General features: G+C 54.9%; 1 protein-coding gene across 1 annotated transcript in view; it reads right to left on the reverse strand.

The window, feature by feature from the left end:
* The window catches only part of LOC307073916 (bromodomain adjacent to zinc finger domain protein 2B-like), a gene marked incomplete at its 3' end in the record, with an annotated part of 63890 nt that overhangs the window by 10397 nt on the left and 41231 nt on the right, over window positions 1-12262 (reverse strand). Inside the window, 14 exon segments of the mRNA XM_079733871.1 lie at window positions 1-71; window positions 1234-1414; window positions 1416-1728; window positions 2155-2299; window positions 2389-2451; window positions 2861-2978; window positions 5648-5722; window positions 5939-6153; window positions 6305-6553; window positions 8279-8419; window positions 8713-8778; window positions 10100-10126; window positions 11296-11340; window positions 11628-11693. The exon segment at window positions 1-71 is cut by the window's left edge and continues 161 nt beyond it. Coding sequence (XP_079589997.1) covers window positions 1-71; window positions 1234-1414; window positions 1416-1728; window positions 2155-2299; window positions 2389-2451; window positions 2861-2978; window positions 5648-5722; window positions 5939-6153; window positions 6305-6553; window positions 8279-8419; window positions 8713-8778; window positions 10100-10126; window positions 11296-11340; window positions 11628-11693 — 1775 coding nt within the window.

A 12262-nucleotide genomic window follows, 5' to 3' on the forward strand; every position in this document is an offset into this window, starting at 1 on the left:
GCCAGCGCCAGCAGGGGGGGGAGGGGCCCGAAGGGCGGGAAGAAGGGCAGCCCTGCGTAGGCCCCGGCCCCCTGGGGAGAGATCACACTGGTTACTGTACTGGTAATGACCAGGTCACATACTGGTTACTGTGCTGGTTAGGACCAGGTCACGTACTGGTTACTGTGTTGGTAAGGACCAGGTCACATACTGGTTACTGTACTGGTAAGGACCAGGTCACGTACTGGTTACTGTACTGGTAATGACCAGGTCCAATACTGGTTACTGTACTGGTAATGACATCACAGGTACTGGTTACTGTACTGTGAATGATCAGGTCACATACTGGTTACTGTAGTGGGAATGACCGGGTCACATACTGGTTACTGTACTGGTAATGACCGGGTCACATACTGGTTACTGTACTGGTAAGAACCAGGTCACATACTGGTTACTGTACTGGTAATGACCAGGTCTTGTACTGGTTACTGTACTGGTAATGACCAGGGCATTAGATAGTAGTTAACATGTGCTACGTTCCCTGTCTGAGGTTCATGTTCAGACTTCTGAATCCCCTCATGAAGCCTCCTTAACAAGCAGATTAAAGACTGCATTAACACACTAACATCAGAACCATCACGACCATCACAACCATCACGACCATCAGAACCATCACGACCATCACAACCATCAGAACCATCACGACCATCAGAACCATCAGAACCATCACAACCATCACAACCATCAGAACCATCACGACCATCACAACCATCAGAACCATCACAACCATCACAACCATCACGACCATCACAACCATCAGAACCATCACAACCACCTGAACCATCACAAACATCAAGACCATCACAACCATCACAACCATCACGACCATCACAACCATCACGACCATCAGAACCATCAGAACCATCACAACCATCAGAACCATCACGACCATCAGAACCATCAGAACCATCACAACCATCACAACCATCAGAACCATCAGAACCATCACAACCATCACAACCATCACAACCATCAGAACCATCACAACCATCAGAACCATCAGAACCATCACAACCACCTGAACCATCACAACCACCTGAACCATCACAACCATCAGAACCATCAGAACCATCAGAACCATCACAACCATCACAACCATCAGAACCATCACGACCATCAGAACCACCAGAACCATCACAACCATCAGAACCACCAGAACCACCAGAACCACCAGAACCACCAGAACCCACTCACCTGGAGGGCGGAGTGCTGCAGGCTGCTGGCCCCAGGGGGGTCAGTGAGGGCGGGGGGCTGGGGGGAGAGGCAGGGGGGCGAGGCGTCCCGGGGGCTGCTGGAGGTGACGGAGGCGTCGTCGCAGGCGGAGCGGGGCAGCAGGCTGAACCACTGGGCGCCGCGCTCCGTCAGGGCTCTGAGCAGCTGCTCCGCCGGGACCCCCGGGGGGGGGGGGCGGCGAGCCGGGATCCAACGGGACCCCCGGGGGAGGTCCTACAGGGGCGGCCCGGGTCCCAGGTTCTGACGGGACCCCCGCCAGGACCCCCGGGGGGGCTCCAGCCTCCAGCAGCGTGCTGAGCGTGGAGAAGGAGGACGGCTTCAGCAGGAAGAGGTTCTGGGGGGGCGGGGCCTGCAGGAGATCCGGAGGGGTGGGGCTGACGGCTGTCTCCTCCTCCGTCACCTTTAACCCCCGAGGGCTCGACCCTCTCTCTCCCTCCTCGTTCAGCTGCACACACCCTGAGACACACACACACGCACGCACACGCACACGCACACCGTACACACACACACACACGCACACCGTACACACACGCACACACACACCGTACACACACACACACACACACACCGTACACACACACACACACCGTACACACACACACACACACACACCGTACACACACACGCACACACACCGTACACACACACACACACACGCACACACACACGCACACACACACGCACACACACCGTACACACACACACACACACACACACACACACACACACACACAAACACACACACACACACACACACACACACCATACACACACACGTCAACTACTACAATTATAATAACACAACAAACTGGAGTAGACCAACATTGTAGACCACACCCAGTAGTCCCAGTACAGCCAGTAGCCTGAGCAGGCCCCCAGTACCGTCTGTGGGCCCCGGGGCCTCCAGCAGCAGCCCTCCGCAGGGGGCCAGCAGCCAGTAGCGGCGGCGGTAGCGGTCCTGGCCGTAGGGCGTGGAGCGCAGCGAGTGGGAGGAGTCAAACAGCTTCCTCCGGATCTGACTCTGTTGCTACGGAGACATGCGGGGTCAATAGGGCCGGGTGAGGGCTTAGGATGGAGCAGAGGTGACCGAGTGAGGAGGAACATTAAGAGTCTTACTTTAGATAACTTCTCAATCTGCTTCTCCAGCTCCTCCACACTGGCTGTCTGGAGGCTGACGTCCTGAGGGAGGAGGGAACAAGGGAACACGCCTTAGGGAACAAGCATTAGGGAACACGCCTTAGGGAACACGCCTTAGGGAACACGCCTTAGGGAACATCACTCTACATTAGGGACCAAGCCTTAGGCCCTGCCCCATGACTCCCCCTAGCTCTAGAATTTGGATTTAACTATTTAACTATCCTATTTTCGACATAAAGGTAACATTTTCCAACGTGAATGAATGTAGTAGAAGGCTTCTTATCTTCCTGTGGTGCAGACACGTCGATGCTGCACATGACGTAGGGGAGCACGTTCGCTACGCTAATTTGCATAATATTAATTATAGTGGTTTCCCATTTCATAGGAAAAAATCTTCCCTCACACCTCCCTCTGTGAGGGGAGAGGAACATCTCCTTAACGGTGAACCCACCTCTTCCTCACAGAGCCTCCTCCCCTTCCTCCCTCCTCCTCCTCCTACTCCGCTCTCCTCCTCCTCATCCTCCTCCTCGTCGTCTCCCTGATCCTCGCTGTCGTCCTCCTCCTCCTCTTCCTCACTGTCTCCTTCTCTCCTCCTGGGTCTCGGTCCGGCGGCCAGCCCCCCCGCCGCTGGCCCCTCCCCCTCTCCTGCCGCCGGCCCCTCCCCCTCCTTCCTGCCCGTCTGCCGGGCGTGAGCGCTCCGCAGCCTGGGGGAAGTGACATCATGAGTGGGAAGTGACATCGTGAGTGGGAAGTGACATCATGGGAGACAGAGGTCCGGGTACAGATGAAGGACTAGATCCTAGATACAGGTCGTTAGGCCCTACAGGTCGTTAGGTCCTACAGGTCGTTAGGTCCTACAGGTCCTACAGGTCGTTAGGTCCTACAGGTCGTTAGGTCCTACAGGTCGTTAGGTCCTACAGGTCCTACAGGTCGTTAGGTCCTACAGGTCGTTAGGTCCTACAGGTCCTACAGGTCGTTAGGTCCTACAGGTCGTTTGGTCCTACAGGTCGTTAGGTCCTACAGGTCGTTAGGTCCTACAGGTCGTTAGGTCCTACAGGTCCTACAGGTCGTTAGGTCCTACAGGTCCTACAGGTTGTTTGGCCCTACAGGTCGTTAGGTCCTACAGGTCGTTAGGTCCTACAGGTCGTTAGGTCCTACAGGTTGTTAGGTCCTACAGGTCGTTAGGTCCTACAGGTCCTACAGGTCGTTAGGTCCTACAGGTCGTTAGGTCCTACAGGTCGTTAGGTCCTACAGGTCCTACAGGTCGTTAGGTCCTACAGGTCGTTAGGTCCTACAGGTCGTTAGGTCCTACAGGTCCTACAGGTCGTTAGGTCCTACAGGTCCTACAGGTCGTTAGGTCCTACAGGTCGTTAGGTCCTACAGGTCCTACAGGTCGTTAGGTCCTACAGGTCCTACAGGTCGTTAGGCCCTACAGGTCGTTAGGTCCTACAGGTCGTTAGGTCCTACAGGTCGTTAGGTCCTACAGGTCCTACAGGTCGTTAGGTCCTACAGGTTGTTAGGTCCTACAGGTCGTTAGGTCCTACAGGTCGTTAGGTCCTACAGGTCCTACAGGTCGTTAGGTCCTACAGGTCGTTTGGTCCTACAGGTCGTTAGGCCCTACAGGTCGTTAGGTCCTACAGGTCGTTAGGTCCTACAGGTCCTACAGGTCGTTAGGTCCTACAGGTCGTTAGGTCCTACAGGTCGTTAGGTCCTACAGGTCCTACAGGTCGTTAGGTCCTACAGGTCGTTAGGTCCTACAGGTCGTTAGGTCCTACAGGTCCTACAGGTCGTTAGGTCCTACAGGTCGTTAGGTCCTACAGGTCGTTAGGCCCTACAGGTCCTACAAGTCGTTAGGTCCTACAGGTCGTTAGGTCCTACAGGTCCTACAGGTCGTTAGGTCCTACAGGTTGTTAGGTCCTACAGGTCGTTAGGTCCTACAGGTCCTACAGGTCGTTAGGTCCTACAGGTTGTTAGGTCCTACAGGTCGTTAGGTCCTACAGGTCGTTAGGTCCTACAGGTCCTACAGGTCGTTAGGTCCTACAGGTCCTACAGGTTGTTAGGTCCTACAGGTCGTTAGGTCCTACAGGTCCTACAGGTCGTTAGGTCCTACAGGTTGTTAGGTCCTACAGGTCGTTAGGTCCTACAGGTCCTACAGGTCGTTAGGTCCTACAGGTTGTTAGGTCCTACAGGTCGTTAGGTCCTACAGGTCGCTAGGTCCTACAGGTCCTACAGGTCGTTAGGTCCTACAGGTCCTACAGGTTGTTAGGTCCTACAGGTCGTTAGGTCCTACAGGTCGTTAGGCCCTACAGGTCGTTAGGTCCTACAGGTCGTTAGGTCCTACAGGTTGTTAGGCCCTACAGGTCCTACAAGTCGTTAGGCCCTACAGGTCGTTAGGTCCTACAGGTCGTTAGGTCCTACAGGTTGTTAGGCCCTACAGGTCCTACAAGTCGTTAGGCCCTACAGGTCGTTAGGTCCTACAGGTCGTTAGGTCCTACAGGTCGTTAGGCCCTACAGGTCGTTAGGTCCTACAGGTCGTTAGGTCCTACAGGTCGTTAGGCCCTACAGGTCGTTAGGTCCTACAGGTCGTTAGGTCCTACAGGTCCTACAGGTTGTTAGGTCCTACAGGTCGTTAGGTCCTACAGGTCCTACAGGTCGTTAGGTCCTACAGGTTGTTAGGTCCTACAGGTCGTTAGGTCCTACAGGTCCTACAGGTCGTTAGGCCCTACAGGTCGTTAGGTCCTACAGGTCGTTAGGTCCTACAGGTCGTTAGGTCCTACAGGTCCTACAGGTTGTTAGGTCCTACAGGTCGTTAGGTCCTACAGGTCGTTAGGTCCTACAGGTCCTACAGGTCGTTAGGCCCTACAGGTCGTTAGGTCCTACAGGTCGTTAGGTCCTACAGGTCCTACAGGTCGTTAGGTCCTACAGGTTGTTAGGTCCTACAGGTCGTTAGGTCCTACAGGTCGTTAGGCCCTACAGGTCCTACAAGTCGTTAGGTCCTACAGGTTGTTAGGTCCTACAGGTCGTTAGGTCCTACAGGTCGTTAGGCCCTACAGGTCGTTAGGTCCTACAGGTCGTTAGGTCCTACAGGTCGTTAGGCCCTACAGGTCCTACAGGTCGTTAGGCCCTACAGGTCCTACAGGTCGTTAGGTCCTACAGGTCGTTAGGTCATGGCAGCCATCTGTTGAGGGCTTGTGTGGCCGTGGGCCCACAGAGCTAACAGAGAGCTGCCCAGACTCACTTGCGCAGCCGTCCTTCGATGCACCACTTGTCCTTCCTCAGGCCGGTCATGGAGTCGATGGTTCTGTCGATCTCACTGAGAACGGAGGGAAGGACAGCTATATCGTTAACAAGACCCAGACTGAGAAGAGTCAGTGAGTGAGTGAGTATGAGAGTGAGTGAGTAAATATGTGTGAGAGTGAGTGTGAGAATGACTGAGTGTGTGTGTGAGAGTGTGGGTGTGTGTGCCTGAATGCGTGTGTGTGCGTGCGTGTGTGTGCGTGCGTGCGGGTGCGTGTGTGGGTCTGCCCACCGGACCACGGCCTTGCTGCAGCAGAGCTCGTTGACCAGGACGGCCAGCAGGGCGGCCTTGTGGGCGGGGTGCAGAGCCCTGAAGGGCGCGGTCCTCAGCCTGAGGGCCAGCTCTGGCTGCTCCCCGTGGGCCTCCAGGAACATCTGCAGGGCCTCCGACACGCTGTCCCCCGTCAGCCGCACGCTGCTGAGGGGCTCCCCCAGCAGGGTCTTGGTCTGGGGGGGTCAGTAGTGAAATACATGTAGAAACATATGTTTACATGTTGAATCACCAATATACCATTTATGGTGCGCATGTTAGGAGTGCATGCTCCAAAGTAGACGAGTGCGCGTGTCAGAGTGCACGTGTCAGAGTGCACGGCCTCACCCTGTGGCCGGCTGGGAGCCCCGGGTCGCGCACGGCGGCCGCCAGCAGGCTGACCAGGAGGGCGGAGAGGCGGGCGGCGCCGGGGCCCCGGTTCAGGAGCCCCTCCCTCAGCAGGTGGAGGGACGGGGGGGGCCCGTCCAGCCCCAGCACCCCGGAGAAGCTGTGCAGGAACTGAACCACCATCAGGAGGTCGGAGGGGCTGGCACCGGGGGGGAGCAGGCCGGGGAGACGGGACAGCTCCGGGAGGCTCTGGGGGGGGGGAGAGGTTAGGGGAGGGGAGACGGGTCAGGGGGCTCTGGGGGGGGGAGAGGTTAGGGGAGGGGAGACGGGTCAGGAGGCTCTGGGGGGGGGGAGAGGTTAGGGGAGGGGAGACGGGTCAGGGGGCTCTGGGGGGGGGGAGAGGTTAGGGGAGGGGAGACGGGTCAGGGGGCTCTGGGGGGGGGGAGAGGTTAGGGGAGGGGAGACGGGTCAGGGGGCTCTGGGGGGGGGGAGAGGTTAGGGGAGGGGAGACGGGTCAGGGGGCTCTGGGGGGGGGAGAGGTGAGGGGAGGGGAGACGGGTCAGGGGGCTCTGGGGGGGGGAGAGGTGAGGGGAGGGGAGACGGGTCAGGGGGCTCTGGGGGGGGGAGAGGTTAGGGGAGGGGAGACGGGTCAGGGGGCTCTGGGGGGGGGAGAGGTTAGGGGAGGGGAGACGGGTCAGGGGGCTCTGGGGGGGGAGAGGTGAGGGGAGGGGAGACGGGTCAGGGGGCTCTGGGGGGGGGAGAGGACTGAGGTGTAAAGCTCACCTAGAACATATCAATAAGAAACATAAAGCGCGGCACACACAGGCAGAGCTACAACACACTCAAAGAGAAGCCAGGGTGGACATCTTTAGATTCAATATTCAACATTAATTAATAATTCATCAATTACATTATGAATATTAGGAACTCTAACTAATTATATAGATGACCCTAACCCTATATGGGGATTTTATTCTATGTATAATTTAATCACCAGATTCAATGGGTGATATTCTCAGGAAACCCTGAATGACTCATCCATGGATATGTATTTAATAGGACATGGCTGACATGGTTGAAGTCCTTCCATCTCTGACCACTGGGTGGCAGTATGTGGACCTGTATGTTTCAGAGGTCCGCCACAGCATGCTGCTGTTACAGAAGGCCTCTACAGACAACCGTCTGCACTAGTGAAGGGGTGGACTACCAGTAGGGGACGCATGTGAGAAACTAGAACTGGAGACAGATCTGAGGTCATACCAACACTGAGTGATGAACAAAGAGTCTGGGACTACAGGCAAAGAGTCTGATACCTTATGGTCTGTTAGTCTACCTTATGGTCTGTTAGTCTACCTTATGGTCTGTTAGTCTTCTACCTTATGGTCTGTTAGTCTTCTACCTTATGGTCTGTTAGTCTACCTTATGGTCTGTTAGTCTACCTTATGGTCTGTTAGTCTACCTTATGGTCTGTTAGTCTACCTTATGGTCTGTTAGTCTTCTACCTTATGGTCTGTTAGTCTACCTTATGGTCTGTTAGTCTACCTTATGGTCTGTTAGTCTACCTTATGGTCTGTTAGTCTACCTTATGGTCTGTTAGTCTACCTTATGGTCTGTTAGTCTACCTTATGGTCTGTTAGTCTACCTTATGGTCTGTTAGTCTACCTTATGGTCTGTTAGTCTTCTACCTTATGGTCTGTTAGTCTACCTTATGGTCTGTTAGTCTTCTACCTTATGGTCTGTTAGTCTACCTTATGGTCTGTTAGTCTACCTTATGGTCTGTTAGTGTTCTACCTTATGGTCTGTTAGTCTACCTTATGGTCTGTTAGTGTTCTACCTTATGGTCTGTTAGTCTACCTTATGGTCTGTTAGTCTACCTTATGGTCTGTTAGTCTACCTTATGGTCTGTTAGTCTACCTTATGGTCTGTTAGTCTACCTTATGGTCTGTTAGTCTACCTTATGGTCTGTTAGTCTACCTTATGGTCTGTGAGGCACATGTCCTCGTTGGGCCTCTTCAGGTCCTTGGCCCTCTCCAGCTCCAGTCTCTTCAGCTCCAGCCTCCTCTCCTTGTTCAGACGCTTCTCATCCTTCTTCTCCTGCTTCACCCGCTCCCGCTCCTGCAGCCGGCACAGTCAACAGCGTGTGCATTTGTGTGTGTGTGTGAGCGTGTGTGTGCGTGTGCATGTGTGTGTGTGCGTGAGTGTACATGTGCATGTGTCTGCGTGTGCAAGGGTCTTGAGTAGAGGATTATGGTCTTCCCAATTTGCACAATTTGAGTCTTAAGGACTTGCCTAGAAATAATTGGAACATTTCCACAGCAGCTTGCTCTGCTGAACCATACCGGTTGATCTACCTCTGCAAAGAGGGGCATGGTGGAGCCTGCCCCCTGCTGCCCGGAGGACCGACTCACCTCCACTTTCTTGCGAGCCTCCAACGCCTTCATGAGCATGAGATGCTGCCTGCGTCTCTCCCTCTCCTGGGGAGACAGAGCAGCTCACTGAGGCCGAGCCGAGACAACACACACACACACACACACACACACACACACACACACACACACAGAGCAGCTCACTGAGGCCGAGCTGAGACAACACACACACACACACACACACACACACACACACACACAGAGCAGCTCACTGAGGCAGAGCTGAGACAACACACACACACACACACACACACACACAGAGCAGCTCACTGAGGCCGAGCTGAGACAACGCACACACACACACACACACACACAGGCACGCACACACACACACACACACAGGCACGCACACACGCACGCGCGCACACACACACGTACACAAACGTGCACACACACACACACATGCAGAGTATGCGTCTAGTGAGGTTCAGGGGGTCTAGTGAGAGGGGGGGTCTAGTGAGGTTCAGGGGGTCTAGTGAGGTTCAGGGGGTCTAGTGAGGTTCAGAGGGGGGGTCTAGTGAGGTTCAGGGGGTCTAGTGAGGTTCAGGGGGTCTAGTGAGGTTCGGGGGGTCTAGTGAGAGGGGGGGTCTAGTGAGGTTCAGGGGGTCTAGTGAGGTTCAGGGGGTCTAGTGAGGTTCAGGGGGTCTAGTGAGGTTCAGGGGGTCTAGTGAGGTTCAGGGGGGGTCTAGTGAGGTTCAGGGGGGGTCTAGTGAGGTTCGGGGGGGTAGTGAGGTTCAGCTCTAATGAGCTGGAACAGAGCTGTGAGAAGAGAGCTCAGTGAATCCCAAACAGCAGCCCATGGCCGCCATGTGGTCCTCTCGGGTCCTGGCTGCAAGTCAACCAGGGGAGGGATGGTCTCCAAGATGCTACTGTGCGTGAGAGTGTTGGCGTGGGTGTACGTGTGTGTACGTGTGTGTACATGTGTGTACGTGTGTGTGTACATGTGCGTGCATGCGTGTGTGTGTAAGATTAAGCCATGCAGAACGGTGGAAGGCGATGCCAGCGCTAGGCTAGGTGTGATGCTAGGTGTGATGCTAGGATGAGCAGCATTGATGCCAGCGCTAGGCTAGGTGTGATGCTAGGTGTGATGCTAGGATGAGCATCATTGATGGCAGCGCTAGGCTAGGTGTGATGCTAGGTGTGATGCTAGGATGAGCAGCATTGATGCCAGCGCTAGGCTAGGTGTGATGCTAGGTGTGATGCTAGGATGAGCAGCATTGATGCCAGCGCTAGGCTAGGTGTGATGCTAGGTGTGATGCTAGGATGAGCAGCATTGATGCCAGCGCTAGGCTAGGTGTGATGCTATCATGACCACCACTGGTGACAGCATGCAGCGATGAAGATGAAGGGAGAAACAACATACCCATACCATATCTAGTCTATGCCTCTCCAACTCCTGGCAGAAAGAGAGGTCAAAGAATAACAGAGGAGAAAATGAGACAAAAGGGGAAATTCAAGTGACAGAAAGACAAAATACCTAAACCCCCAGCACAGCTGCCTGGTCTGGAGTGAAGAATACAGGCTGAAGAAGAAGACTAAGAGAGCCCCTCAGGTTCCTATCGGCCCCGTTCAGCACCCCAGCTGGGCCTCCAGCGGGGGGGCTCTACCTGTGTACTGTGTACTCTACCTGTGTCTCTACCTGGGGGGGGGGGGGGGGTACAGGTGTGTCTCTATCTGGGAGGTACAGGTGTGTCTCTATCTGGGAGGTACAGGTGTGTCTCTATCTGGGAGGTACAGGTGTGTCTCTATCTGGGAGGTACAGGTATGTCTCTACCTGGGGGGTCCAGGTGGGTCTCTACCTGGGGGGATCCAGGTGTGTCTCTACCTGGGGGGTACAGGTATGTTTCTACCTGGGGGGATCCAGGTGTGTCTCTACCTGGGGGGGTCCAGGTGTGTCTCTACCTGGGGGGTACAGGTATGTCTCTACCTGGGGGGTACAGGTATGTCTCTACCTGGGGGGTACAGGTGTGTCTCTATCTGGGAGGTACAGGTATGTCTCTACCTGGGGGGGTCCAGGTGGGTCTCTACCTGGGGGGTACAGGTATGTCTCTACCTGGGGGGATCCAGGTGTGTCTCTACCTGGGGAGTACAGGTATGTCTCTACCTGGGGGGATCCAGGTGTGTCTCTACCTGGGGGGGTCCAGATGTGTCTCTACCTGGGGGGTACAGGTATGTCTCTACCTGGGGGGGTCCAGATGTGTCTCTACCTGGGGGGTACAGGTATGTCTCTACCTGGGGGGATCCAGGTGTGTCTCTACCTGGGGGGTACAGGTATGTCTCTACCTGGGGGGTACAGGTGTGTCTCTACCTGGGGGGGTACAGGTATGTCTCTACCTGGGGGGGTCCAGATGGGTCTCTACCTGGGGGGTACAGGTATGTCTCTACCTGGGGGGATCCAGGTGTGTCTCTACCTGGGGGCTCCAGGTATGTCTCTACCTGGGGGGGTCCAGGTATGTCTCTACCTGGGGGGATCCAGGTGGGTCTCTACCTGGGGGGGTCCAGGTGTGTCTCTACCTGGGGGGTACAGGTGTGTCTCTACCTGGGGGGTACAGGTGTGTCTCATACCTGGTGCTTCAGTACCACGGCCTGCTGTCTCCGCACCTCCTTCTCCTGTGGACATAGACCCACTTTACATCACACACCTCCCCATTGGCTCAAACACACACACGACACATGAATGGACGATCACAGTCAGGCGACAATGTTCTGTACGGCTGATCTGATTGGCTACTGGGGGGGTGGTCAGAGTTCGGGTGACAATGGAAGGCTACTCATTGGATTCTCGCAGAGAGGCTGCTGATGATGACACTGGTAGCTGTGGTAACAGGTGTCTCCTGGGGGGTGGTGAACATGACATGGGCGGCTGGGGGCTCTGGAGGTCAGCGCTCTACACTGACCTTGCTTCGCCTCTCCGCCTCCTCTACCTTGGCATTGGCTGCTTCCGCCTTCCTGTTCCTTCTCTCCTGCGCAGCAGAACAGTCTTTAGGCTCAGCACACCGGGTGTGGAGTCATCAGGGCAGGGTCTAGGCTCTGCACACTGCGCTCGCATCCTCACACTTCATGAATATGTATAATATTTAATGCCACTAATTAATTGAGTGAGTTGATCTTGATTAATTCTCCTGATTACATAGCTTCATAGGAGTAGGGATAGAAAATGGACTTGGATAAACAGTTCATAATCAAACATAAAGGATAGACTCATCCGTTCATAATCACATGATTGATATTTCTCTGATTGATGGTTTCCTCAAAGGTCCCTCACAGCCAGTGGCTGAGCTGATAATGTCAAACTTAACATATTCTAGAATTGTGCGGTTATGTCATTATTTCCCTTGATGCTAAAGTCTCAAAGGCTGCAGTGCAGTCAGAAGGAGGGTGTGTAGGGGTTACCGTGGTGACCCCTAGCAGGGCGTGTGTAGGGGTTACCGTGGTGACCCCTAGCAGGACGTGTGTAGGGGTTACCGTGGTGACCCCTAGCAGGACGTGTGTAGGGGTTACCGTGGTGACCCCTAGCAGGGCGTGTGTGGGT

The sequence above is a fragment of the Pollachius pollachius genome, assembly GCF_949987615.1.
Source record: "Pollachius pollachius genome assembly, chromosome: 3".
Lineage (NCBI taxonomy): Eukaryota > Metazoa > Chordata > Actinopteri > Gadiformes > Gadidae > Pollachius > Pollachius pollachius.